General features: G+C 39.7%; 1 protein-coding gene across 2 annotated transcripts in view; it reads right to left on the bottom strand.

Annotated features, from left to right (window-relative positions):
- CDYL (chromodomain Y like) overlaps positions 1-24483 on the bottom strand; it is a 78994-nt gene that overhangs the window by 17890 nt on the left and 36621 nt on the right. Inside the window, exon 2 of one of the 2 annotated variants that reach the window (XM_044293366.1) lies at positions 8383-9043. The exons of the other annotated variant lie outside the window; for it this stretch is intronic. Coding sequence (XP_044149301.1) covers positions 8383-9043 — 661 coding nt within the window. The remainder of the gene's footprint in view (positions 1-8382; positions 9044-24483) is intronic. 2 annotated transcript variants of the gene reach the window in all.

Below are 24483 nucleotides of genomic sequence, written 5' to 3'. Positions count from 1 at the left end.
ATATATTATCAGTTCCTATTTGTTTTTTTCAGCCATGCAATCATTGCATGGCCACTGGAAGGTTATACATTCCCCTCCTCCTTCCTAATATTTGCCATCCACAGTATTATTCATATGCAGATATATCTCTGCTTTGTTTTTACTCTCATATCTCATGCTAATTTGGATTAGCCTGCTCATGCACTTATGATGTTATTGTGTATACAGTCATGAGAATAACAAAGTACACCTCAGATGAACAGCAAACAACAGAATCCACCCTGCTAGTATTTATTCAAGAAAAATGAAGCCAAAATGGAAAATGCATGCATGGAAAACACCCCATGAATCACCAGCTTGTAGAACCATCTTTAGCAGCAATAATTTGAAGAAATATTTTCTGTGTGCCTGTATCAGTCTCTCACATTGTCCTAGAGGAATTTTACAACATTGCTTCAGTTCATTGAGGTTTCCGAGCACCTGTTTATGCAGAATTCTCTTAAGGTCTCGCGACAAGATCTCAATTGGGTTTAGGTCTGGACTTTGACTGGGCCATTGCAACACCTAGATTTTTTGTTTCTCTTCCAGCCATTGTGTTGTAGATTTGTTGGTGGGCTTGGGATCATTGTCCTGTTACATGACCCTGCTTCGGTTAAATTGTAGCTGTTGGAGATATGGCCTCACATTTGACTCTAGTGTACTTTGGTACATGGAAAAGTTCCCAACCTTAATGACTGCAAGGTCCTCAGGTCCTGGGGATGCAAAACAAGCCCAATCATCATACCTCCACCACCTTGCTTGACAGTTAGTTCCAGAACTCTTGTGGTTTGTTCAGATGCAACCTTGCAAACAGCCATACTGCCATTTTCCTTTTAGAGACTTTCTCCTGGTATCCAGTCCAAACAAGTCATATTTATTCAGCCTTTTTCTTTTTCTGGGCAGCAACAACTGCTTCTCTACGATCACTGCTGATGTCTTTCCTCCTTAACCAATGGGTAGCCAGGCACCACAATTAGATGTGCATCTTAATAAACTAGAATTTCATCAAAAAGTTAATTTCTTTCAGTAATTTAATTCAAATAGTGTATAGATTCATTACACACAGTTTACTGCTTTTTATGTTGATGATTATGGCTTACAGGTAATGAAAACTCAAAAACTTAGAATATTATAGAACACCAATTAAAAAAAATGTTGGCCTACTGAAAAGTATGTACAGTATATGCACGCAATACTTGGTCGGGGCTCCTTTTGCATGAATTACTGCATCAATGTAGCGTGGAATGGATGCGATCAGCCTGTGGCATAAATGAGGTGTTATGGAAGCCCAGGTTGCTTTGATAGTGACTTTCAGCTTGTCTGCATTGTTGGGTCTGGTGTCTCATCTTTCTCTTGACAATAACCCATAGCTTCTCTTTGGGGTTTAAGTCAGGTGAATTTGCTGGCCAATTAAGCACAGCCATACCATGGTTATTAAACCAGGTATTGGTACTTTTGGCAATGTGGGCAGGTGCCAAGTCCTACTGGAAAATGAAATTAGCATCTTCTTAAAGCTTGTCAGCAGAGGGAAGAATGACGTTCTAAAATTTCCTGGTAGACGGTTGTGCTGACTTTGGACTTGATATAACACAGTGGACCAACAACAACAGATGACATGGCTCCCCACCCAAACCATCACTGCCTATGGAAACTTGTGGACCTCAAGCAACTTGGATTGCGTGCCTCTCAACTCTTCCTCCAGATTCTGGGACCTTGCTTTCCAAATGAAATGCAAAATTTACATCTGAAAACAGGACTTTGGACCACTGAGCAACTGTCCAGTCCTTTTTCTTCATTAGCCCAGTTAAGACACTCCTGAAGCTGTCTCTGAATCACAAGTGGCTTGACACAAGGAATGCAACAGACAGTTGGAGCCCCTGGATATGTCTGTGTGTGGTGGCTGACTCCATCCACAGTCCACTCCTTGTGAATCTCCCCCAAATTCTTGAATGGCCTTTTCTCGGCAACTCTTTGAAGGATGTGGTTATCCTTGTTGCTTTTTCTAACACTTTTCCCGATCACTCAACTTTCCATTAATATGCTTGGATACAAAACTCTGAAAAGCTAGCTTCTTTAGCAATGACCTTTTGTGGCTTACTCTCCTTGTGGAGGGCTGCCTGGGTGAAAATCGAGGGATGTCCGGGTTCAGCTCTAAACCCAGACAACCCCTTTAAGGTGGTTTTAAAATTTGCCATGTGGCACTTTATGTGGTAATATTTTTGGAACGCTTTTACTTATCCAAGCCATTCTGAGATTGTTTTCTCGTGACACATTGTACTTCATGACAGTGGGACATTTCAGTCAAAATATTTCATATTTATTTATAAAAAAAAACCAACTACATTTACAAAAAAATATAAAAAATTCACAACTTTCAAAATTTCTATTTCTCTACTTTTAAAACAGATAGTGATACATAATAAAAAATAGTTATTACTTTAAATTTCCCATATGTCTACTTTATGTTTGGATCATTTTGTAAATGCCATTACTTTTTGGGGACGTTAGAAGGTTTAGAATTTTAGAAGCAAATCTTAAAATGTTTAAGAAAGTTTCCAAAACCCACTTTAAGGACCAGTTCAGTTATGAAGTCACTGTTGGGATTACATAATAGAAACCACCCATAATTTGCCCCATTTTAGAAACTATACCCCTCACGGTATTCAAAACTGATTTTACAAACTTTGTCAACCCTTTAGTGTTCCACAAGAATTAAAGGAAAATGTAGATAAAATTTCAGAATTTTACTTTTTGGGCAGATTTTCCATTTCAATCAATTTTTTCCTGTAACTAAGCAAGGGTTAACAGCCAAACAAAACTCAATATTTATTACCCTGATTCTGCAGTTTACAGAAAACACCCCATTTGTGATCATAAACTGCTATATGGGCACACGGCAGGGTGCAGAAGAAAAGGAACAATATATGGTTTCTGGAGGACAGATTTCACTAGGATAATGTTAAGTTGCCATGTCACATTTGAAAACCTCCTGATGCACCCTTACAGTAGAAACTCTGTGACCCCATTTTGGAAACTATGCGATAAGTTGGCAGTTTTGTTGGTGCTATTTTGGGGTACATATGATTTTTGATTGCATTGCTTTTTGTGAGGTAAAGTAACAAAACAATTGGCTGTTCTGGCACGGTTTTAGTTTTTTACAATGTTCATCTGACAGGTTAGATCATGTGCTATTTTTACAGAGCAGATTGCTGTGGAAACGACGATATCAAATATGTAAACTTTTTTTGTTTGTTTCAGTTTTACATAATAAAGTTTTTTTTAGTGTCTCCATTGTCTGAGAGCCGTATTTATAATTTTTTTGGGCAGATTGTCTTATTTAGAGCTCATTTTTTGAGGGATGAGGTGACTGTTTGATTGGTACTATTTTGGGGTGCATGACTTTTTGAATGCTTGGCATTACACTTTTTGTGATGTAAGGTGGCAAAAAAATTGCTTTTTTGGCACAGTTTTCACGGTGTTCACCTGAGGGGTCATGTGATATTTTAATAGAGCTGGTTGTTATGGACGCAGCGATACCTAATATGTCTACCTTTTTTTTTTTCAGTTTAACAATAAACGCATTTTTTAAACAAAAGAAAATCATGTTTTAGTGTCTCCATATTCTGAGAGCCATAGTTTTATGTAGGGTCTCATTATTTGCGGGATGAGATGACGATTTGAATGCTACCATTTTGGGGGTAATATGACAGAAAAACTGAAAAACGTAATTTTTTGTGATTTAAGGTGATATTTTTATAGAGTCGGTGGTTACTGACGCGGCAATACCCAATACGTCTGTTTTTCTTTTTTTCCTTCTTTTTTTTTACAATTTTATGTGTTTTATTATGGAAAGGGGCTATTTTTTTAATTTACTTTTTATTTTTGTTTCACTCTGGGACTTTAACTTCTGGAGGTCTGATCCCCTCTGCAATGCATTATACATCTTGTATTGTAATGCATTGCATGTCAGGTTTTACACTGAAAGCCTGCCTAAGGGGCTGGATCTCAGAGGCTTCCTTAGAAGGCAAGACCCTAATGCATATGGAAGGGCTGTTTTAGCTGCTGATATCTCCTGAATGGTAGGAGCTAGAAACATGGAACTGGTCTTGTTTGAAAGCTTGTCTGAAAGCTTAAGTCAGGGCCACCAGCGACGTACATGTACGGCGCGGGTCGACTATGGGTTAAGCAAATATTACTGTCAGATAACAATTAAACAGTTGGAGTCATTTATCAAACTGGTGTAAAATAGAACTGGCTTATATGCCCATAGCAACAAATCAGATTCCACCTTTCATTTTCCAAAGGAACTGTCAAAAATGAAAGGTGGTTGCTATGGGCATATAAGCCAGTTCTACTTTACACCAGTTTCATAAATGACCCCAACTGTTTTTATTATTTGACAGCATCAATTCCATTGTGTCTTCCCTGGCTGTTTGTGTTGTTTGGCATTATAGTGGGATGCTTTTCCTCCTTGACATTGTGTTCACATGTCTGAATGATCCAGACCAGCAAACTGCCAAAAAGTCTGCTTTTATAAATGTGGTCACACTTGCTGATGACCAATGACCAAAGGGCATTTGATTAGTAGAACCTGATTGCTACTTACCCTCTTAATTTCTATGGAAGCAGTAAGGGTGCACTTAAAGGAAATGTGTCACCAAAAATGTTATCTCCCAGTTCGCAGCACATATCCTTTTTTCCAATCTGTTCTTATTTTCTAGTTGCAAATGTATTTATTCTATTCCTGAACATGATTATGGGAGCTGCCATTTTGCCTGAGCTGTTTGCTACCTTATTTTAAAACCCAAGGACCAGTTTATTATTTTTTATATTCTGATTCAAAGAGGGTGCACTATGTTTTTCCCATGAAGGTATAACTTTTAATGTTATTGTGTATATATATTTTCTTCATCCTGGAAACTTAGGGTGTCCTTTCTGCTACAGCTCCCTCCCTTTAATGGTCACAGGCATGTTCTTTCTGCTGCATCTCTCCCTATCACAGCTTGGGGCCAAGTCCTTTATGCTGCAGCTCTCTACCTGTAACTGTCACATCTTATAACAGGAAGATACATCTGGTGACATTTGAAAAGATAAAACTGAGAATGTGTGTCCACCTCGGAGATATTACTGTGGTGGCCAGAGAAATAAGGAAAAAAACTAAAAGATGGCATTATGTAGATAGATTTTATTAAATAACGTAGTGGCTACACAAAGCTGAGCTCGGTTTCAAGTTTTAAAGTGGTTTTCCACTATAAAAATCAACTACCGAAGTTATTCAAAGACATGGGCAACTTTGCGAATAACTTACTTCGGCTCATCGGAGCCCATATATTCTAATACTGTACGGAGACGAACCTCCATACAGTATTATTCCAAAGTTTTGAACGAATCGATTTCTGATGAAGCATCCGAAGCTTGCTTCACTCAACACTAAGGGCTCATTCAGACAACGGTAGCGCTTTGCAGATCTGCAAAACACGGATACCGGCTATGTGCGTTCCCCAATTTGCGGACCACACATGGCCGCAACCATAATAGAAAATAACCATTGTCCGCAATTGCGGAGCCGCAAACTGTGTGCTGTCCACATCTTTTGCGGCCACATTGAAATAAATAGGTCTGCACCCGTTCCGCAAAATTGTGGAACGGATGGGTCTGAATGCGCCCTTAATGTGATGGAAAAATGAATCAAGCCAGCAAAGGAAGCAATATGGACAATCACAATACATTAGCAAGTGCCTTGTATTAACTTTCTCTACATGATAAATGCCACTTGATGAAGTAACACCTTAAAAAAAAAAATATATTCATAGTTTCCTTTTAATTAGGCTATATTAATTTTACTTTTTGGGGTCAATCACCAGATTGCTTACATAATGCTTTGGAATACATTAGGACATAAAAGTCACTGACAGGCAACCTATATTATAACATGCCTCTGACATGGCCTAATAGTCAGATAACATCCAGACATTAAACATCACTACTCTTTTTCTGTTTATCCAATAGTCATATACTGATGGCGGCTTGGTGCCTCTGTGAGGCCCCGGCTATCAGGGTAACCTATTACTCGCACTGCATTCAAACACCTTAGATGCATCAGTCTCTACTGTCTGCAGCATCTAATAAGGGGTTAAACAGGTGTTACAGTGGTTCTAGACCACTGGCTACCACCCTTCATCACACAGGCACAGAATCTATGCCCATACAGTTGTGGCTAATTCAAGAAATTAAAATTTAATATAATAAACCTTATTAACCACCAAACTGTTCTGCCGGAGCTCAGCTTGGGCTGTGGGAAAAGCACTTAACTGTTTTGGCCAACAAAAGGAAGGGGGGAGGGCTGTTTTAGCTGCTGATATCTCCTAAATGCTAGGAGCTAGAAACATGGAACTGGTCTTGTTTGAAAGCTAGCATTCCAGGCTTTCATAAAATGACAGCATTTGTCCAAACTAAACAGGAGACATCACTGTTTTAAATTGAGTCAGGAATAATTGAGGGAAAAACCTGCTTTTACGTTCACTTTCAGCTGTATTCACTGCATCCAGATTTCTAACATTGATATCTTCCCACATACTGAAGATATTGCTGTCATTCTGGCATTTTTTCAAACAATACAAAGCCCATATCTCTATCTGGTACCAAACCAGAGATATGAGCAGATAAAGCAGCCACCCCACTCCCCTTCAGGGGGTGGGGGTCAGTTGCAGAGCTGATCACTGCAGGATGAAAAGAAAAATAGTACAAATATATAAAAAATGTGGCATCATCGTCATCATTGTAGTGACCCACATAATAAAGTTATGGTTTTTTACCACTCAGTGAACACCGTAAATAAATTCCTCAAAATAATGTACAAATTGCTGTTTTTTATCTTTCCCCCTAAAAATAAAAAAGGTTATTTAATACACTATATATACACCCCATAATGGTTCCTAAAAAACCTACAGCCTATTCCACAAAATGAAAAAAAAAAAGTTATGACTGCTAGAACACAAAGGGGGGAAATATTATTGGTCCTTAAGGCTAAAATGAATTATGTCACAAAGGGGTTTAAAAATGCAATAGTGTCCCCTGAGTTGTGCGCCAACAAGATTTGGCTGCGACTGTTAAGAGGTTGAAGGGTTGTGCAGTGAAGTAATACTGATGACCTATCCTGCCGCTTCCTCTTTAAAGTTTAAATGTACATTGTAGTAATGCTTCATCCCATTCAAGTAAATGGGACAAGCAGTTGTAATTACCTGAGGATAGGTCATCAATATTACTCCACTGCACAACCCCTTTAAGTGACATAGCCAGATTCAGAGTCACTGAGTGAGTATTCACATGCAGAAAATTTTCCCATTCAACCATGGACAGCAGAGATTAAAGTCGCCAGGAAATTCATTAGCACAATCACCATGCACAATGCCTTTTAGTACTAGCTCAGCTGAATGTAATGATACCCTTCACTTGGCAATCCATTGCTTCATTCTAGAGAAAGTACTTTTAGTACCCATACAAAGAAGCAGTTCACATTGTGGGTCCAAGCCACAATGTGTACCTTGCTCCTCCTGCCAGCCCCCTTCTCCTTGATTCATAGGGTCAGGCGAGATGACTATGCAGGAACCTGGCTGTGTCAGCCAAGAAGGAGCCAAGAACAGAGTGGCTTGGACCCACCCTTAGTGCACGTAACGGCTCATTTGCATATGGATTAAAAGTATTTATTTCTTGAAGGAACAAACACTTGGGATTGTTGAAATATGACATACAGATCCTTGCTAGAGATCTGCATATGGCCACTTCCCAGCTGCAACTTACATGTCAGGGCAGCCTCACAGTTTGGGAAACACTGATCTAATGTATATGTCCAGCTACTAAGATTGGCCAAAAACCTACAAGGTTGTAAGCAGACGTGGTGTCACAGCGTGTGAAGTCCAACAAGACTTCAGCAGCATTTTTATTGCAGCATTAGTTGCGACCAAATGAGCCAACATTTTGGAAAGTATTTACTTAACATTATATGTAGATTCAAACTGTAAAAGTAGAACAATGCTAAGAGGTAAACTATACCAAAGAACAAGCAAACATTGCCAATGCCCACTGTTGAGTAAAATGAGGTCATGACACAGAAGAAGTCACTTTCAATTCATGTATTTCCAAGAAGTCTGCTGCTACTTTGAAGAAAAGGTAGAATATCAGATTAGATAATCAAATGCACTGCAGTCTAGCCAATAACATTCAGTAATTTCAACCACTTGTAGAGAATAAAATTATAAAACAATTTGTCAGAATAAAGAAAAACCAATACATTAAACCACTCTCCAAAGATTTTGCAGGTTTTTCCGATTTTGAATATTTTTCCCATGCAGGCAGATTTCTTACCTTTCCCATTTACAGCTAACGGTGATGCTGTGGTAACAGTCAATGGCAGCTGAATTTGTGGCACTAGTGGTGGCGGTCTTGGTCTGCTTCCCATTCGAGCTCTTTCTGCACCAGGTCCCAGTAAAGCTCCAACTGGTTTCTCAGCAGTCACCTCTGGTGCTACAGAATCCTGCTCTTGTTCAATATGGTTTAGCTTTTCTCCCGGTTCATTCTGAAATCCATCGACTGAATTCCTGTTTTTCATTGGACTTTTTGGTACAAGAATTTTGATACCCGATCTAGAAAGGTCCATATTTTTCCTTACTGGAATTAACTGAGGACTTCTGCGTAATTTTGGACTGGTGGGAAGTTGAGAATTTTTTAAATCACCATCCTTACTTAGAGTCAAAGATTTTGGAGAAGTTCTTGAAAAAGAACTATTAGTTGACCTGGAGATTTGCTTTCTGGCGTTATTGGGAGATGTCCTATTTGTTTTTGATATCGTGCTGTTGTCTTTTGGCTTTTCACTGTGTCTTCTATTGAATTCTAGAATATATTCCTCACAGTTTACTAGATGTTGCTCTGGTTCCCAGGTATCATCACCACTGTCGTATCCTTTCCAGTGCACCAAATATTCAATTTTACCTTTTTTATTTTTCCTTTTGTCAACAATTCTTTCTACCTAAAAAGATAAACAATATAATACTATTCATTCAAGACATACATACCTCACCTTTCAAACAATACAATCATAAGCAAAGGTCATCATATCACTGTAGGTGCTATTTACACAAACGTAGGGGGAGATTTATCAAAACTGGTGTAAAGGAAAACTGGCTTAGCTGCCTATCCAATCAGATTCAACCTTTCATTTTCCAAGGGAGCTATGAAAAATGAAATGAATCCGATACCAGTTTTTCTTTACACCAGTTTTGAAAAATTAACCCTTTAATTCAAAGACCTCTTTCACACGACCGTGTGTCCCCTGTGGCTGTATTGCGGCCCGCATACGGAAGGTCTGCAATACACAGGGCACCGGCCGTGTGCATTCCGCATCATTCACTTGAATGGCTCTGCAAATCCGGAGATGCGGTGCGGAACAGAACCACGGAACGGAAGCACTACGGAGTGCTTCTGGGGGGTTCCGTTCCGCAAAAAGATATCTTTTTGCGTAACGGAGGGATCGCGGAACCCATTCAAGTGAATGTGGGTCGCGATCCGTGTGCGGCTGGCCCACGGTTTGAGCCTGTGCATTGCGGACCGCAATTTGCGGTTCGCAGCATGGCCACGGGGGACACATGTTCCTAAGGTGGCCTAAGCTTAAGCTCAATTTAGACCAACCCAGTCATAAGAAAATTTTACACATGAAGGTCTGAAGTAAGTAACCAAAGACTAGGAAGATTCTTACCTGTCTTTGCTCACAACAGCAATTTTTTATTTCTTAGTTGATATTTACTGCTTCAGGCTTGTCAAGCCATTAAAGACTTGTGAATACAATATTGCAAGAAGGCAGAAACAAAAAAAAATAAAAAAAAATAAATAAAAAAAAATAATCGAAATTGGAGTTAACAGCATCTATAATCTAGCACTCTTGTTGCAGTGGAAAAACCTAGATTTATGATTAATCAGATTTGTATCCTCTACTAGTGAATACCCTTATTTTGATCGGTTTATTTTTCTAAAACCTGAGCGCTGGATTATGGATGCTGCAGTGTTTAGCATGCTATTAAAGGGGCATACTAGAAGGTACATAAATAGGTAAATAGGAATAAATGCAATGTTGCCAATATTAGAGAGATAGAAACAAATCGAACGTTGATTAAATTGTGGCAAAATTTACTATAATGTAATAGACTATTTTCCATTAGAAATGTGCATGCATGTTTATTCACTTTGACCATTCTTACTGGCTATTTTGGGCCTCGAGGACTTTTCATTTTTCCATCTCAGCATTCCAAGAGCCAAAACTTTTCAATTTTTCAGTTGAATGATGGCTTGTTTTTTGTTTGACTAGCTGTCATTTTGTATGGCACAACTATATATAAATATATAGCACTGAAATTTTTTGAGGGAGTGGTAAAAATGACTTTTTATTCTGTAGGTCAGAACAAGTTTTACTACTTTTACCCAATAAAAATGTTTAATTCACCATATTCTGAGAACTTTATTTTTCCATTGATATAGCCATGCTAGGGCTTGATTTTTGCAGAATGAGTTGATGCCTTTATTGGCATGATTTTGGGGTACATACAATTGCAATTATGCCTTTTTTACGCCATTCACCAATAGTGTTTTAGGCATAAAAGATGAACTTCATTGATAGAAGAATAAACTGCAATACTTTGCTCGCAGGTATCCTATTAGGCCATTTCAAGTTGTGGGGGCCAGTAAGACGACAGCGGGATCCACTTCCCTCTGTGCAAGTGCTTAGATGCCACGGTCGCTATTAACGTCTACAGTCTAAGGCAGGGTTCCTCAACTCCAGGCCTTTAGGGTCCACCTGCCAGTTGCGTTTTCAGGATTTCCTTAGTATTCATCAGGTGATATAATTAGAGTCAGTGCATCAGAACTTACCACAGGTATTCATTCTGTGGGATATTTTGGGATCATGACCGGTAGGTAGGTGGGCCCAGAAGACTGGAGTTGGTCTAAGGGGTTAAACTGCTGGAAGATCTTATGTATGAACTTACGCCCACCTATTCCTTTTACTTGTTTCTCCACTTTCCCACTAGCATTTTGTGGTCTCCTGTGTTTTTGAGCTTTATACATCCTGATACATGATCAATGCTCATTCAGTCACCTTTATGGGTCTAGATGTATCGTTTGACACATAGGCATTTAAAAAAATAGATTAGACTATGTTCACAGCAGCGTTTAGATATTGGGCAGGCTGTTCTAGTAGCCTGTTTCGGTATAAATGCCAGCTGTCAGCCGAACCAATCCAGCCAAAACACAACACTTATGCCGGAAAGAAGACAGATCCCATTATAGTCAATGGGCATTCTGAAGTGAATGGAGTATCCAAAAATGCTGGATACGATAAAATCCAGCAGAGAACAGCCTGCCGGATTCCATAGTGCAGACGTGAACGTATCATAAGATTTCAATATCGCAAGTAGAAAATCCATTAAAATCACCTATGATGGAGTGATAGATGACAAATATAGAGTGATGGATGACAAATATTTTCTTCCTTATATTGCATCCCAATTCTGCCATCTGAGAGGCAATCGTGCCCTCTTCTGGGTTGCCCAAAAAGTAATTTTTTTCTAAAATCCACTCTTACAAGCAATGTAATCTATTTGTAAAGAGTATTGAACAGCGAGACTTGAGACATTACAACCAAAAACAAAACATGTTGTTTAATACTTCTTTGTAGGATGGCACTTCAGTAGACAAGAACATCTCAAATGTCCTTTTTACTGGTAGCTGAATCTTATGCCGTGCAGCAGCAAAAAACATCCAGGGCATGTTTCAAAGCTGACAATCTAAGCTTTAACCCCTTCAGGACCCTGCCATTTTTCATCTTAAAGTATAACTGTCATATATTTTTATTTTTTTTGAGTATTGGATTGTGGTGATTAATATCACCTTGGTGGCCCTATTTAAACTTTTCACTGTGTATTCAATTACCCCTTAATTCCACATTTTTGTTCCTTGTACTGCCTACTTTTACCTGTGCTTAAAATAGGGTTGCTAGGCATGGAACACGGAACGTCTGTGTGTTGAAGGATGAAGGACGCAGAAGCAGGCAGCGTGCAAGGTCAGATTACTGACAGGCAGGGACTGCAAGTAAATGATTAAAGCCAGGTCCTCCCCAGCAGCTGATAACAGTGTCTGGGCTGTGTGCACTTCTCCCTGTCCCTGCGCTTGGCAGACGCTCCCTCACTCAGCAGACTTGGACAATGCAGAGCCGAAGCAGCGCAGACCAGGGAATGGAGATCTGCCGTCTGCTCAGTGTATAAATGAAAGCAACATGTGGTAAGAGGACCGCTTTGTGCTGCAGGAGATTAACCCTTTAGGGGGGGAGGGCTGTGGTTACTGACACATTTGGGGGCTATTGTTACTGGCTAGTGAGGGCAGGGGCGGCCATCTTAACTGAATAGTGAAATTGCAGTTTTATGCAGACTGGTTGCTAAGGGCTGAATCTTATTAACCCCTTCAAGACACAGCCTTATTTCACCTTAAGGACCAGGTCATTTTTTGCAAATCTGACCAGTGTCACTTTAAGTGCTGATAACTTTAAAACGCTTTGACTTATCGAGGCCGTTCTGAGATTGTTTTTTCGTCACAAATGTACTTCATGACACTGGAAAAATTAAGTCCCAAAATTAATTTTTTTTGCATAAAAAAATACCAAATTTACCCCAAATTTGGAAAAATTTACAAATTTCAAAGTTTCAGTTTCTTTACTTCTGTAATACATAGTAATACCCCCAAAAATTGTGATGACTTTACATTCCCCATATGTGTACTTCATGTTTGAATTATTTTGGGAATGATATTTTATTTTTTGGGGATGTTACAAGGCTTAGAAGTTTAGAAGCAAATCTTGAAATTTTTCAGAAATCCAATTTTTAGGGACCACTACAGGTCTGAAGTCACTTTGCGAGGCTTACATAATAGAAACCACCCAAAAATGACCCTATTCTATAAACTTAACCCCTCAAGGTATTCAAAACTGATTTTACAAACTTTGTTAACCCTTTAGGTGTTGCACAAGAGCTATTGGCAAATGGGGATGAAATTTGAGAATTTCATTTTTTTGCCTAATTTTCCATTTTAACCAATTTTTTCCACTAACAAAGCAAGGGTTAACATCCAAACAAGACTGTATCTTTATTGCCCTGACTCTGCCGTTTACAGAAACACCCCATATGTGGCCGTAAACTACTGTACGGCCACACAGCGGGGCGTAGAGTGAAAGGTGCGCCGTTTGGTTTTTGGAAGGCAGATTTTGCTGGACAGTTTTTTTGACACCATGTCCCATTTGAAGCCCCCTGATGCACCCCTAGAGTAGAAACTCCCTAAAAGTGACCCCATCTAAGAAACTACACCCCTCAAGGTATTCAAAAATGATTTTACAAACTTCGTTAACCCTTCAGGTGTTGCACAAGAGTTATTGGCAAATGGGGATAAAATTTGAGAATTTCATTTTTTTGCCTAATTTTCCATTTTAACACATTTTTTCCACTAACAAAGCAAGGGTTAACAGCCAAACAAGATTGTATCTTTATTGCCCTGACTCTGCTGTTTACAGAAACGCCCCATATGTGGCCGTAAACTACTGTACGGCCACACAGCGGGGCGTAGAGTGAAAGGTGCGCCGTATGGTTTTTGGAAGCCAGATTTTGCTGGACAGTTTTTTTGACACTATGTCCCATTTGAAGCCCCCCTGATGCACCCCTAGAGTAGAAACTCCAAAAAAGTGACCCCATTTTGGAAACTACGGGATAAGGTGGCAGTTTTGTTGGTACTAGTTTAGGGTACATGTGATTTTTGGTTGCTCTATATTACACTTTTTGTGCGGCAAGGTAACAAGAAATAGCTGTTTTGGCATCGTTTTTTTTTATTGTTATTTACAACATTCATCTGACAGGTTAGATCATGTGGTAATTTTATAGAGCAGGTTGTCACGGACACGGCGATACCTAAAATGTATACATTTTTTTTTATTTATGTAGGTTTTACACAATGATTTCATTTTTAAAACAATTTTTTTTTAGTTTCTCCATAGTCTAAGAGCCATAGTTTTTACAGTTTTGGGGCGATTATCTTAAGTAGGGTCTCATTTTTTGCTGGATGAGATGACGGTTTGATTGGCACTATGTTGGGGTGCATATGACTTTTTGATCGCTTGCTATTACACTTTTTGTGACGTAAGATGACAAAAAATTGCTTTTTCTACTCCGTTTTTATTTTTATTTTTTTACGGTGGTCACCTGAGGGGTTAGGTCATGTGATATTTTTATAGAGCCGGTCGATACGGACGCGGCAATACCTAATATGTATACTTTTTTTTATTTATATAAGTTTTACACAATGATTTCATTTTTGAAACAAAAAAAATGATGTTTTAGTGTTTCCATAGTCTAAGAGCCATAGTTTTTTCAGTTTTTGGGCGATTATCTTAAGTAGGGTCTCATTTTTTGCGGGATGAGATGACGGTTTGATTGTTACAATTTTGGAGTACATGCGACTTTTTTGATCACTTTTGTTATCTTTTTTGGGGAAGTAAGGTGGGCAAAATTTCAATTTCATCATAGTTTTTTATTTTTTATTTTTATGGCGTTCACCGTTCGGGAAAAGTAACATGACCGTTTTATAGATCAGGTCGTTACGGACGTGGCGATACCAAACATGTATAGGGAATTTTATTTTTCTCATGTTTAATCAGTGATAAATGTGTTTTTTGATTTTAACTTTATTTTTACTTTTTTCACTTTTTTTTTTGACCCAGACCCACTTGGTTCTTGAAGATCCAGTGGGTCTGATGTCTGTATAATACAGTACAGTACAATATATATTGCACTGTGCTATATTATACTTACACTGAACAGATCTATGCTTTCAGCATAGATCTGTTCAGCACCATGGACAGCAGGACGCCTGAGAGGCGTCCTGTTGCCATGGGAACCTTCCCCGTCTGCTCAGTTATGTTCAGAACTGCGCAGACGGGGAAGGGTAAGGACGGGGCTCTGGGGGGGCTGTCTGGGGGCTCTCTCCCTCTCCATCGGGGGGCTGCAAAGGTACAGCAGCCCTCCGATGGGAGAGGGAGGGAGCTCCCTGAGCTGTTAACCTTTTCCATACCGCGGTCCGTACGGACCGCGGTATGGAAAGGGTTAAACGGCTGACATCGCATCACCGATGTCAGCCGTTTATACCAGGGTGCCAGCAATGTGCTGGCACCCTGGTATAACCCACTAGACGCCAACGATGATTATAATGGGAGGCGGGCGGGGGATCGCGATCCCGCCTGCCGCACCGCCCGCCTCCCGCAACTGCCGCACCGCCCACATACCGCCCCCCTGCACCCCGCCGCATAAATGAATTCAGGGGTGCAGGGGGGGGTTAAAAAAAAATCGGTTTGGGGCAATTTTTAGGTTTCTGATCCCTGCGGTCAGATCAGAAACTACATAAAGGGATCAGAAACTACATAAAGCGATCGCCCATGGGGGGGGGGGTGCCTAACTACCCGATCGCCGATACGGGGGTCACAGGACCCCCCTCGGCATTGAGCCTGAGTGCCTGGCTGTGTGTAACAGCCGGCACTCAGCGCTGTCACCATGTCTGCAGACATGGTGACAGTTAAATGCGATGAGGAGTATACTAGTCATGGAGCGCTAAGTAGCAGTGCTACATGACTAGTATACATATGTCAGGTACAGCAGAATGTCACTCTCTCCTTCTCTGATCGCTTCCCTGACAGGAATGGGGACGATCAGAGAAGGAGAGGCACACAGTCCCTCCCTAACCCCCCTTACCTGCCCCGATGCGCTGCGATTGGTCCCTCTGCAGTATTGGACCAATCACAGCGATCGTGGGCGGGTCAGGGGGCCAATACATCTCCTTCCGGCTTCTCTGGTTGCCTAGCAACCCCAGCACGCCGGCTTCACTGAATCTTCAGCGCTTCGGTCCCTGCGCTGACAGTGAAAGCCGATCACGTACATGCACGTGGGGATGCGGTGAGGCACCACATTCCCCCACGTACATGTACGTGATATTGCGTGAAGGGGTTAAATATGGGGTAAGTCCGTCTAATAGTAACTGATTCTGGAATATCATGTTATTAGTAACTACATATATGAAAATTGAAATTAGGGTCTAAGTGTGACAGTTATCCTTTAAGGACCAGGTCATTTTCTGCTAATGTGGTGATAACTTTAAAACACTTTTACTTATCTGAAATTGTTTTCTCATCACATATTGTACTTCATGACAATGGTAAATTTGAGTCAAAATACTTCATTTTTATTTAAAAAAAATACCAAAATTAAAAATTCAAGATTTGTATTTCTCTGCTTTTAAAACAGTTATTACTTTACATTTCCCATATGTCTCCTTCATGTTTTGATCATTTTGTAAATTACATTTTATTTATTTTTTGGGGACGTTAGAAGGCTTAGAAGTTTATAAGCAAATCTTGAAATTTTTCAAAACCCACTTTTTAAGGACCAGTTCAGGTCTGAAGTCCCTTTGTGGGGCTTACATAATAGAAACAACCCATAAATGGCCCCATTTTAGAAACGACACCCCTCAGGGTATTTAAAACTGATTTTACAAACTTAGTTAACCTTTTAGGTGTTCCACAAGAATTAAAGGAAAATGTAGATGATATTTCAGAATTTCACTTTTTTGGCAGATTTTCCATTTTAAATCCATATTTTTACGCTAATAAAGCAAGGGTTAACATCCAAACAAAACTCAATATTTATTATCCTGATTCTGTAGTTTACAGTAACATCCCATATGTGGTCGTAAACTGCTGAATGGGCACACGGCAGGGGGCAGAAGGAAAGAAAGGCCATATGGTTTTTGGAAGGCAGAATTTACCGGGCTAATTTTAAGTTGCAATGTCACATGTGAAGACCCCCTGATGCACCTCTAGAGTAGAAACTAAAAAAAAAAAAAAAAGACCCCATTTTGGAAACTATAGGATAAGGTGATTTTGTTGGTACCATTTTAGGGTACATATGACTTTTGGTTGCTCTATATTACACTTTCTTTGAGGCAAGGTAACAAAAAATAGCTGTTTTAGCACTTTTTTTTTGTTATTTACAATGTTCATCTGACAGGTTAGATCATGTGGTATTTTTATAGAGCAGGTTGTTACGGACGCGACAATACCAAATATGACAACTTTTTTTTTTGTTTGTTTCAGTTTTACATAATAAAGCATTTAAAAAAAGAAATATTTTTTAGTGTCTCCATATTCTGAAAGCCATAGTTTATTACTTATTTATTTTTTGGAGGGGCTAAATTTTTCCAGTATGAGGGGACGGTTTGATTGGTACTATTTTAGGGTGCACATGGCTTTTTGATCCCTTTGTATTACACTTTTAGTGATGTAAGATGACAAAAAATTGCTTTTTGACACCTTTTTATTTTATCTTTCTTACGGTGTTCATCTGAGGGTTTAGGTCATGTGGTATTTTTATAGAGCAGGTTATGACAGACGCAGCGATATCTAATATGTCTACTTTTTTTTTTAATTACATTTAACACCTGTAAGAAAAAAAAAAGCAGGGGCTCATTTTCTGCGGGCTGAGGTGACAGTTAGATTGGTACTATTTTGGGGTGTGCATGACTTTTCGATTGGTGTTGCACTTTTAGTGATGTAAGGTGACAATTTATTTATTTTTTGCACAGTTTTTATTTAATTTTTTGACGGTGTTCATCTGATAGTTTAGGTGATGTGATATTTTCATAGAGCCAGTGGATACAGACCCGGCGATACCAAATATGTCTACTTTTCTTTTTTTCCCTATTTTTTACTTTATTTTGAGAAAAGGACACTTTTTTTTTACTTGAAACTTAAAAAAAAAATTTTTACTTATTTTTTTTTTTTACTTTTCACTTTTGTCGCACTCTGGGGCTTCAACTTTTGGGTGTCTGATCCCCTTTATAATGCATCACAATACTTCTGTATTGTAATGCATTGGTTGTAAGTGTATTACACACTGTAATACACTTACAGCCTGCTTCCTGTGAGATTCAGGGGGTTGGATCTCACAGGCCGTAATGGAAGGCCCTGTGATAGGGTACCCATCACAGCAGCGCAAGGACCCTCACCCGGTAGGATCCCGCACGTGCCACGGTCAGCACTGACTGCAGCAGTGCAAGGGTTAATGCACCATCATCGGCGCATACAGCAGGGAACCACTTTGACACCGGACCCCTGCCGCTGATCGGGCGGGTGCAGTTCCTGTTCCATGATCCAGATGTTTACCAAAGTCCAGATCAAGATCACAGCGCCAAATAAGGCTACTTTCACACACACGTTTTGGCTTTACGTTTGGGAGATCCGTAATGGGCTCTCACAAGAAGTCCAAAACATATACAAATGGTATAAAGCTGTCAAAGTTAATGACTCAAAAGTATGCATAAATAAACAGAGGGGAGGGAAAAAAATAACCCACAAACCTCCCTTGGGGTCAATGGATCCAAGAGGGAGGAATAAATGTATAATATTCCCCTAAACAGTTATGCCCTACAGTGGGTAAGGGCTACTGCGTAGCAATTACATACGAGCCCGCCAGTGGGCACAAGCTGCATGTCTATACTCCAAATCTGGCATCTGGTGTAGCAATTTAAAAGGCAGCTTCCTGCGTGCCTAATCCCGGGGACCACCGATTCGATCATGTATACAGAACACGTTATCTGCGCGCCACGTCACAAAGGATGAGGTGGTGATGGTAAGTTCACTAAAAGAGTTCAAGAGGGGCCTGGATGAGTTTCTGAAGTGTAATAATATTACAGGTTATAGCTACTAGAGATGGGTCGATCCAGGGAGTTCTTCCGATTGCCTGATTTGAGTCGGGAAGGAATTTTTTTCCCCTTAAGTGGGGAAAATTGGTTTCTACCTCACAGGGTTTTTATTTTTATTTTTTTGCCTTTCTCTGGATAAACTTGCAGGATAACAGGCTGAACTGGATGGACAGATGTATTTTTTCAGCCTTATAAACTATGTTACTATGTTAAAGGATTCAAAGGTCATTCTGTTCCCACTCCAGATGATGAAGAGGTCATCTATGTACCGTGCCCACAGCCCTATGGGATCAATAACATTAATTCGCTCTCCGCAAAGACCATAGTCTCCTCCCACCAGCCCAGGAACAGATTTGCAAACGATGGGGCACACAGACTCCCCATCGCGGTGCCCCTAAGCTGGTGGTAGTTTCTTATTAAACGAAAATACATTTTTGGTCAAGTTAAATTCCAAAATGCGGAGAACAAAAAGGCTGTGGGCATGGTACTGACACCCGCGAGTTTGTAAAAAGTGGCCTACAGCTTTAATCCAAAGAGTGTGTGGAATGCCGGAGTACAAGTCCTCCATGTCGATTCTAGAGAAAACTGCCCTCTTCGATATGGACCCCCTTCTAAAACGCCTTAAAATATCAGTTGTGTCCAGTGTATACAATGGCAAAGCAGTCACAAAGGGGACAAATAGATGTAGATGCCCAATTTCTGGCATAAATTCCCCACACCCGGTACAATAGGCCGACCCTTTAGGGGTGATACCACCTTGTGTAAATTTAGGAAAGCAATAGAAAGTAGACATGCGTAGGAATGTAGGCAACAGGAAATTATATTCATCCTGGGTGATGACTTGTAGCTGTTTAGCCTCATCCAAAATACTCTTAAGTTCACCCTTAAAGCCATCCGTTGGATCCTGAGACAATATTTCATAAGTCTCACAATCATTAAGTAGAGACTCACACATAATCCAGTATTGTTCATGTCCATGACCACCGTGTTCCCACCTTTATCTGATGGCTTGATCACCACTGAACAGTCCTTCTCCAAGTTAGAGATCGCGGCGGTCATGGCATGATCACAATTAGGCTGAAAAGAATAGAGTCTCAGTTCTTCAATCTGTTTTGTTACCAACTGCAAAAAGACATCAATACAAGAAATTTCTCCTGTTACTGGCGGCATTTTATTACTTAAGATTAGTGAATGGACCCAGCCCCTCTTTGTGATCTGTATCTGATTCAAGATCATATAAAAAAAAAACGTACAGTACAGACCAAAAGTTTGGACACACCTTCTCATTCAAAGAGTTTTCTTTATTTTCACGACTATGAAAATTGTAGATTCACACTGAAGGCATCAAAACTATGAATTAACACATGTAGAATTATATACATAACAAAAAAGTGTGAAACAACTGAAAATATGTCATATTCTAGGTTCTTCAAAGTAGCCACCTTTTGCTTTGATTTCTGCTTTGCACACTCTTGGCATTCTCTTGATGAGCTTCAAGAGGTAGTCACCTGCCAAGAGTGTGCAAAGCAGTAATCAAAGCAAAAGGTGGCTACTTTGAAGAACCTAGAATATGACATATTTTCAGTTGTTTCACACTTTTTTGTTATGTATATAATTCTACATGTGTTAATTCATAGTTTTGATGCCTTCAGTGTGAATCTACAATTTTCATAGTCATGAAAATAAAGAAAACTCTTTGAATGAGAAGGTGTGTCCATACTTTTGGTCTGTACTGTACGTCAGACAAGATATCCATTGGGATACCTAGTTCTTGATACTGTTTTCTCTCCTGGTCCCTAAAGTGCTTGTGCCACCGTAATTTACGAATAAACAGATTCAAATCTTTAATATTGAATCTGTTAAAATTCAGTGTAGGCACAAGAGAGAGACCTAACTGGAGAACCTGAATTTCAGTAGTACTTAAAGGGCGTTAGAACAGCTTTACAACCTGTGGGCCGGTAACTAATTTGGGGGTAGTTGGGTGCGATTGTGTAGTGGATAGATTAGTATATAGTAGATTGAATTGCCCTTAGTTGGGTTGCCCTAAAAAACGGTGAACGCGTCCCCTATATGTTCCCCTCTGTTGACCATGATTTTTGCCCCCGGTTGTGGGTACTTATTGATTTTAGGCCCACTGTCCCTATCTGAATCAGAAGGATCTGTTTCTGTAGATGATTGGTCTGTGTAACAAGCTGTAGTAACCTTTTTGTTGGAAATGGAGGAATAGATCCTATTCTCTTTCAAATCAGCCAAATCTCTAACAAATTGGCAAAGTTTTCTTTCCTTAAGATGGTACTGAAATTTCTCAAGGGTATTTTTCAATTGCTTTTCTTTATTAGCAAAATATGGCTCCTGTGAGAAGGATTGAGCAACCTCAATATTCTCTCTCCATCACTTTTTTATTCAGGAGCTTCAAATTACTTTTTTCTTCTGCGAGTAGTAAGTGCATTAAATGTAGAGAGCTATTGGTAGCCTCCTGTTCCCACTTAGTTAAAAACCGGGGTTTCTAAATCTAGCTCCTGACAAAAGTGAAATACGAAGACCCCTGGGAACAATGTTGTTTTTAAGATAGGTTTCCAGGCCCTGCACTTCCTACCAGGAGATAATTTGGTCCTTATAAATGGCTGTCAATTCTCTAAAGGCCGCATGAAAAGACTGGGTATATTTCTTCTGATGGAATTGTTTGTCTGAGAAAATGTCCTTTGCCTCCACCAACCAACTGCATCAAAACCTGTGGTAATAAATCTTGCCATGCTCCAAAGGAGACAGAAATATAAAACACTGATAGAAAAGTATGTATAACTTCTCATAGAAGTCACAAAATCAATTGATACTATCATAAACCCCCAAGGGGGCAAAAGGAGATAAAACTTAACTTTTACTTATAATAAGATAAAATAAATGCACTGCACCAGAAAGACATACAAACACAAAATTTTATTCAAATGGCATACCGTACAGCCCCCTAAATTGTAGCAAGACCATGAGGCATGAGTGCCCACATTATGGATGCAACACCACGAGCTCCCAATGTTCATCAGAACTAGAGTTATGGCACACTAACTCATTTTTTGATGAATTACAAGAGGATCAGGTGCTCAGTCCATAGTACAGAAGTAATAAAACACTCATATTATTCTGTCTAAAAGTGGCCTTAGTTAATGTATTATATTTGGTTTAGGAATTTAACATTGTTAATTAGGATTACAATTTATATAGGGGGTGAAAAATTTATACACTATTTACTGTGTTTTTTGGACTATTAGGTGTATTTTTTCTGGTGAGTCTAATAGTCCAAATGCCAGCATTAGAAGCAGGAGACTCTGAGCTTCGTCACTAACTGAAAGGTCCTGGCAGGACAGTTGTGAGTACACAGCATGAAACGTGTTCTGTGTACATAATCTGTGTGTTAGCCATTAGTGAAATTTCCTATGCATTTAAGGAAAAATATACAAAGGAACATACACCACTACTAAAAACTGAATCTGCTTGTTTCTCATGTGTTTACTGTACTGGGTACAACCAGTTGTTTGAGAACTTCGATATAAGCAGCTGAAATGACCAAGGCTTCTCATAGAGAACATATCTATCATTTGATGATAGCTCAGGGTACTTTAGCAAAATATTAATTTGAACAAGAAAGAACAAACTAGGGGGACTAATCTAGTGAATTACAATTGGACCAAGATGTAAAACAGAGAAAGACTACTGAAATCCTGCAAACTAATTGCCACATTCCTAAATTGAAGGGTAAATTATATGTGCTGACCCTGCTTCCACCTTTCTGCGAGCGTGGAAGTTTTCAGTGAAACATTACCACTTCAGGAAATGCCTTCACTAGCAGATTGCAGAAAACCCTGGAGTGGTAACAAAATGAAACCACCAACACCAAAAATGCCAAATCAGACTTGGGATAGTACCTACATATAGAAGAGAGGGGGTTACCAGGTGACAGCCATGGGTGGGAAGTTATTAAGAATGGTGTTTTATGCCAGTCTTAGTAAAAATAAAGAAATACACTTTCATGGATGGAGACAAATGCACAAAAATCAGAAATAGAAATTACACTGGCCGAGGGGTGACCAGATCATCTCTAACAAGCGTTCATAGGAATGCTTGTTAGCGATAAATTGCCTGTGTAAAAGTGATTACATGATGAACGTGCAAACGCTCGTTCATCGGGCAGTCACATCTTTTTTGCAGGCCATCTTTTGCAGATTGTGCCATCTAATCACACTCTGCTGACGGCAGATAATGATTCTGTATGAGGGCGAGCAATTACATTAGCGATCGCTCCTTCCCATACTGTGGAAGGGATCACTGCAGTGGTCTCCTTCACTAACGAGCAGGCGATTGTTGGGATGGAATGCTTCCTTCCCTACAATCGTACTGCTCATCTGCAGGTCTAATTCCAGCCCTTAGAAATGTGTCATCTTTGCTATTTTGTCATCATGATTTATTTATTTTTCTAAAAGTTGAAGATGACACTTGTATCCTATGAACCATTGTTTTATTTAACAACCAAATACGGACCTTGTCCTTCTTCCTTGTTATTTTGTGATTGTATGTTAATGTAAGTCAACTACCCAGCTGCCTGCTTTTCATTATTGAGTCCAATTTTCTACAATACAGGAAGCCTCTTTGCATCCCTAGATGCAGCTTTAACCACTTAATAACCAGTCCATTTTGCACCTTTGTGACCAGAATGATTTTTGCTAATCTGACATGTCATTTTATGTGGTAATAACTTTTGAATGCTTTTACTTATCCAAGCCATTCTGAGATTGTTTTCTCGTGACATATTGTACTTCATGATTCATTATTTCTGATATTTGCGGACTCTATACTGACAGGGAATGTCCCACAGGATTGGCGCATGGCAAATGTGGTGCCAATATTCAAAAAGGGTCCAAAAACAGAACCTGGAAACTGTAGGCCGGTAAGTTTAACATCTGTTGTGGGTAAACTGTTTGAAGCATTTCTCAGAAAACCTATCTCAGAGCATCTCAACGGAAATAAGCAAATAACGCCATATCAGCATGGCTTCGTGAGGGATCGGTCATGCCAAAACTAATTTAATCAGTTTCTATGAGGAGGTAAGTTCTAGACTTGACAGCGGCGAATCAATGGATGTCGTATATCTGGACTTCTCCAAAGCATTTGACACTGTACCACATAAAAGGTTAGTATATAAAATGAGAATGCTCGGACTGGGAGAAAACGTCTGTATGTGGGTAAGTGATAAAAAACAGACGGTGGTTATAGGGGTGGGCGATATGGCCTAAAATCTATATTGCAATATAATTTTAAGCATGTGCGATATGCGATATATTGTTTTCTATATTTGGGGGGGTGGGGGTTTAAACTTTTTTTTTTTTTTTTACTTTTTATTTAATAACTATTAGCCTCCTTAAGGGCTAGAACCCTTGTCATATTCACCCTAATAGAGCTCTATTAGGGTGAATAGGACTTTACAGTCTCCCTGATGCCCTGTGCTTTGTGCACACAACAGCAGGGAGCTGACCATGGCAGCCAGCCTCTGATCCGCCCTCCAGCCTCTGATGTAGCCCCCCAGTCTCTCCCTCTTATGAGCCTCCTCTGCTAACTCAAACCCACCCCCCCTCCCCAGTATTA

The sequence above is a fragment of the Bufo gargarizans genome, chromosome 5, assembly GCF_014858855.1.
Source record: "Bufo gargarizans isolate SCDJY-AF-19 chromosome 5, ASM1485885v1, whole genome shotgun sequence".
Classification (NCBI taxonomy): Eukaryota; Metazoa; Chordata; class Amphibia; order Anura; family Bufonidae; genus Bufo; species Bufo gargarizans.
This window is presented reverse-complemented; position numbering and strand designations above follow the sequence as displayed.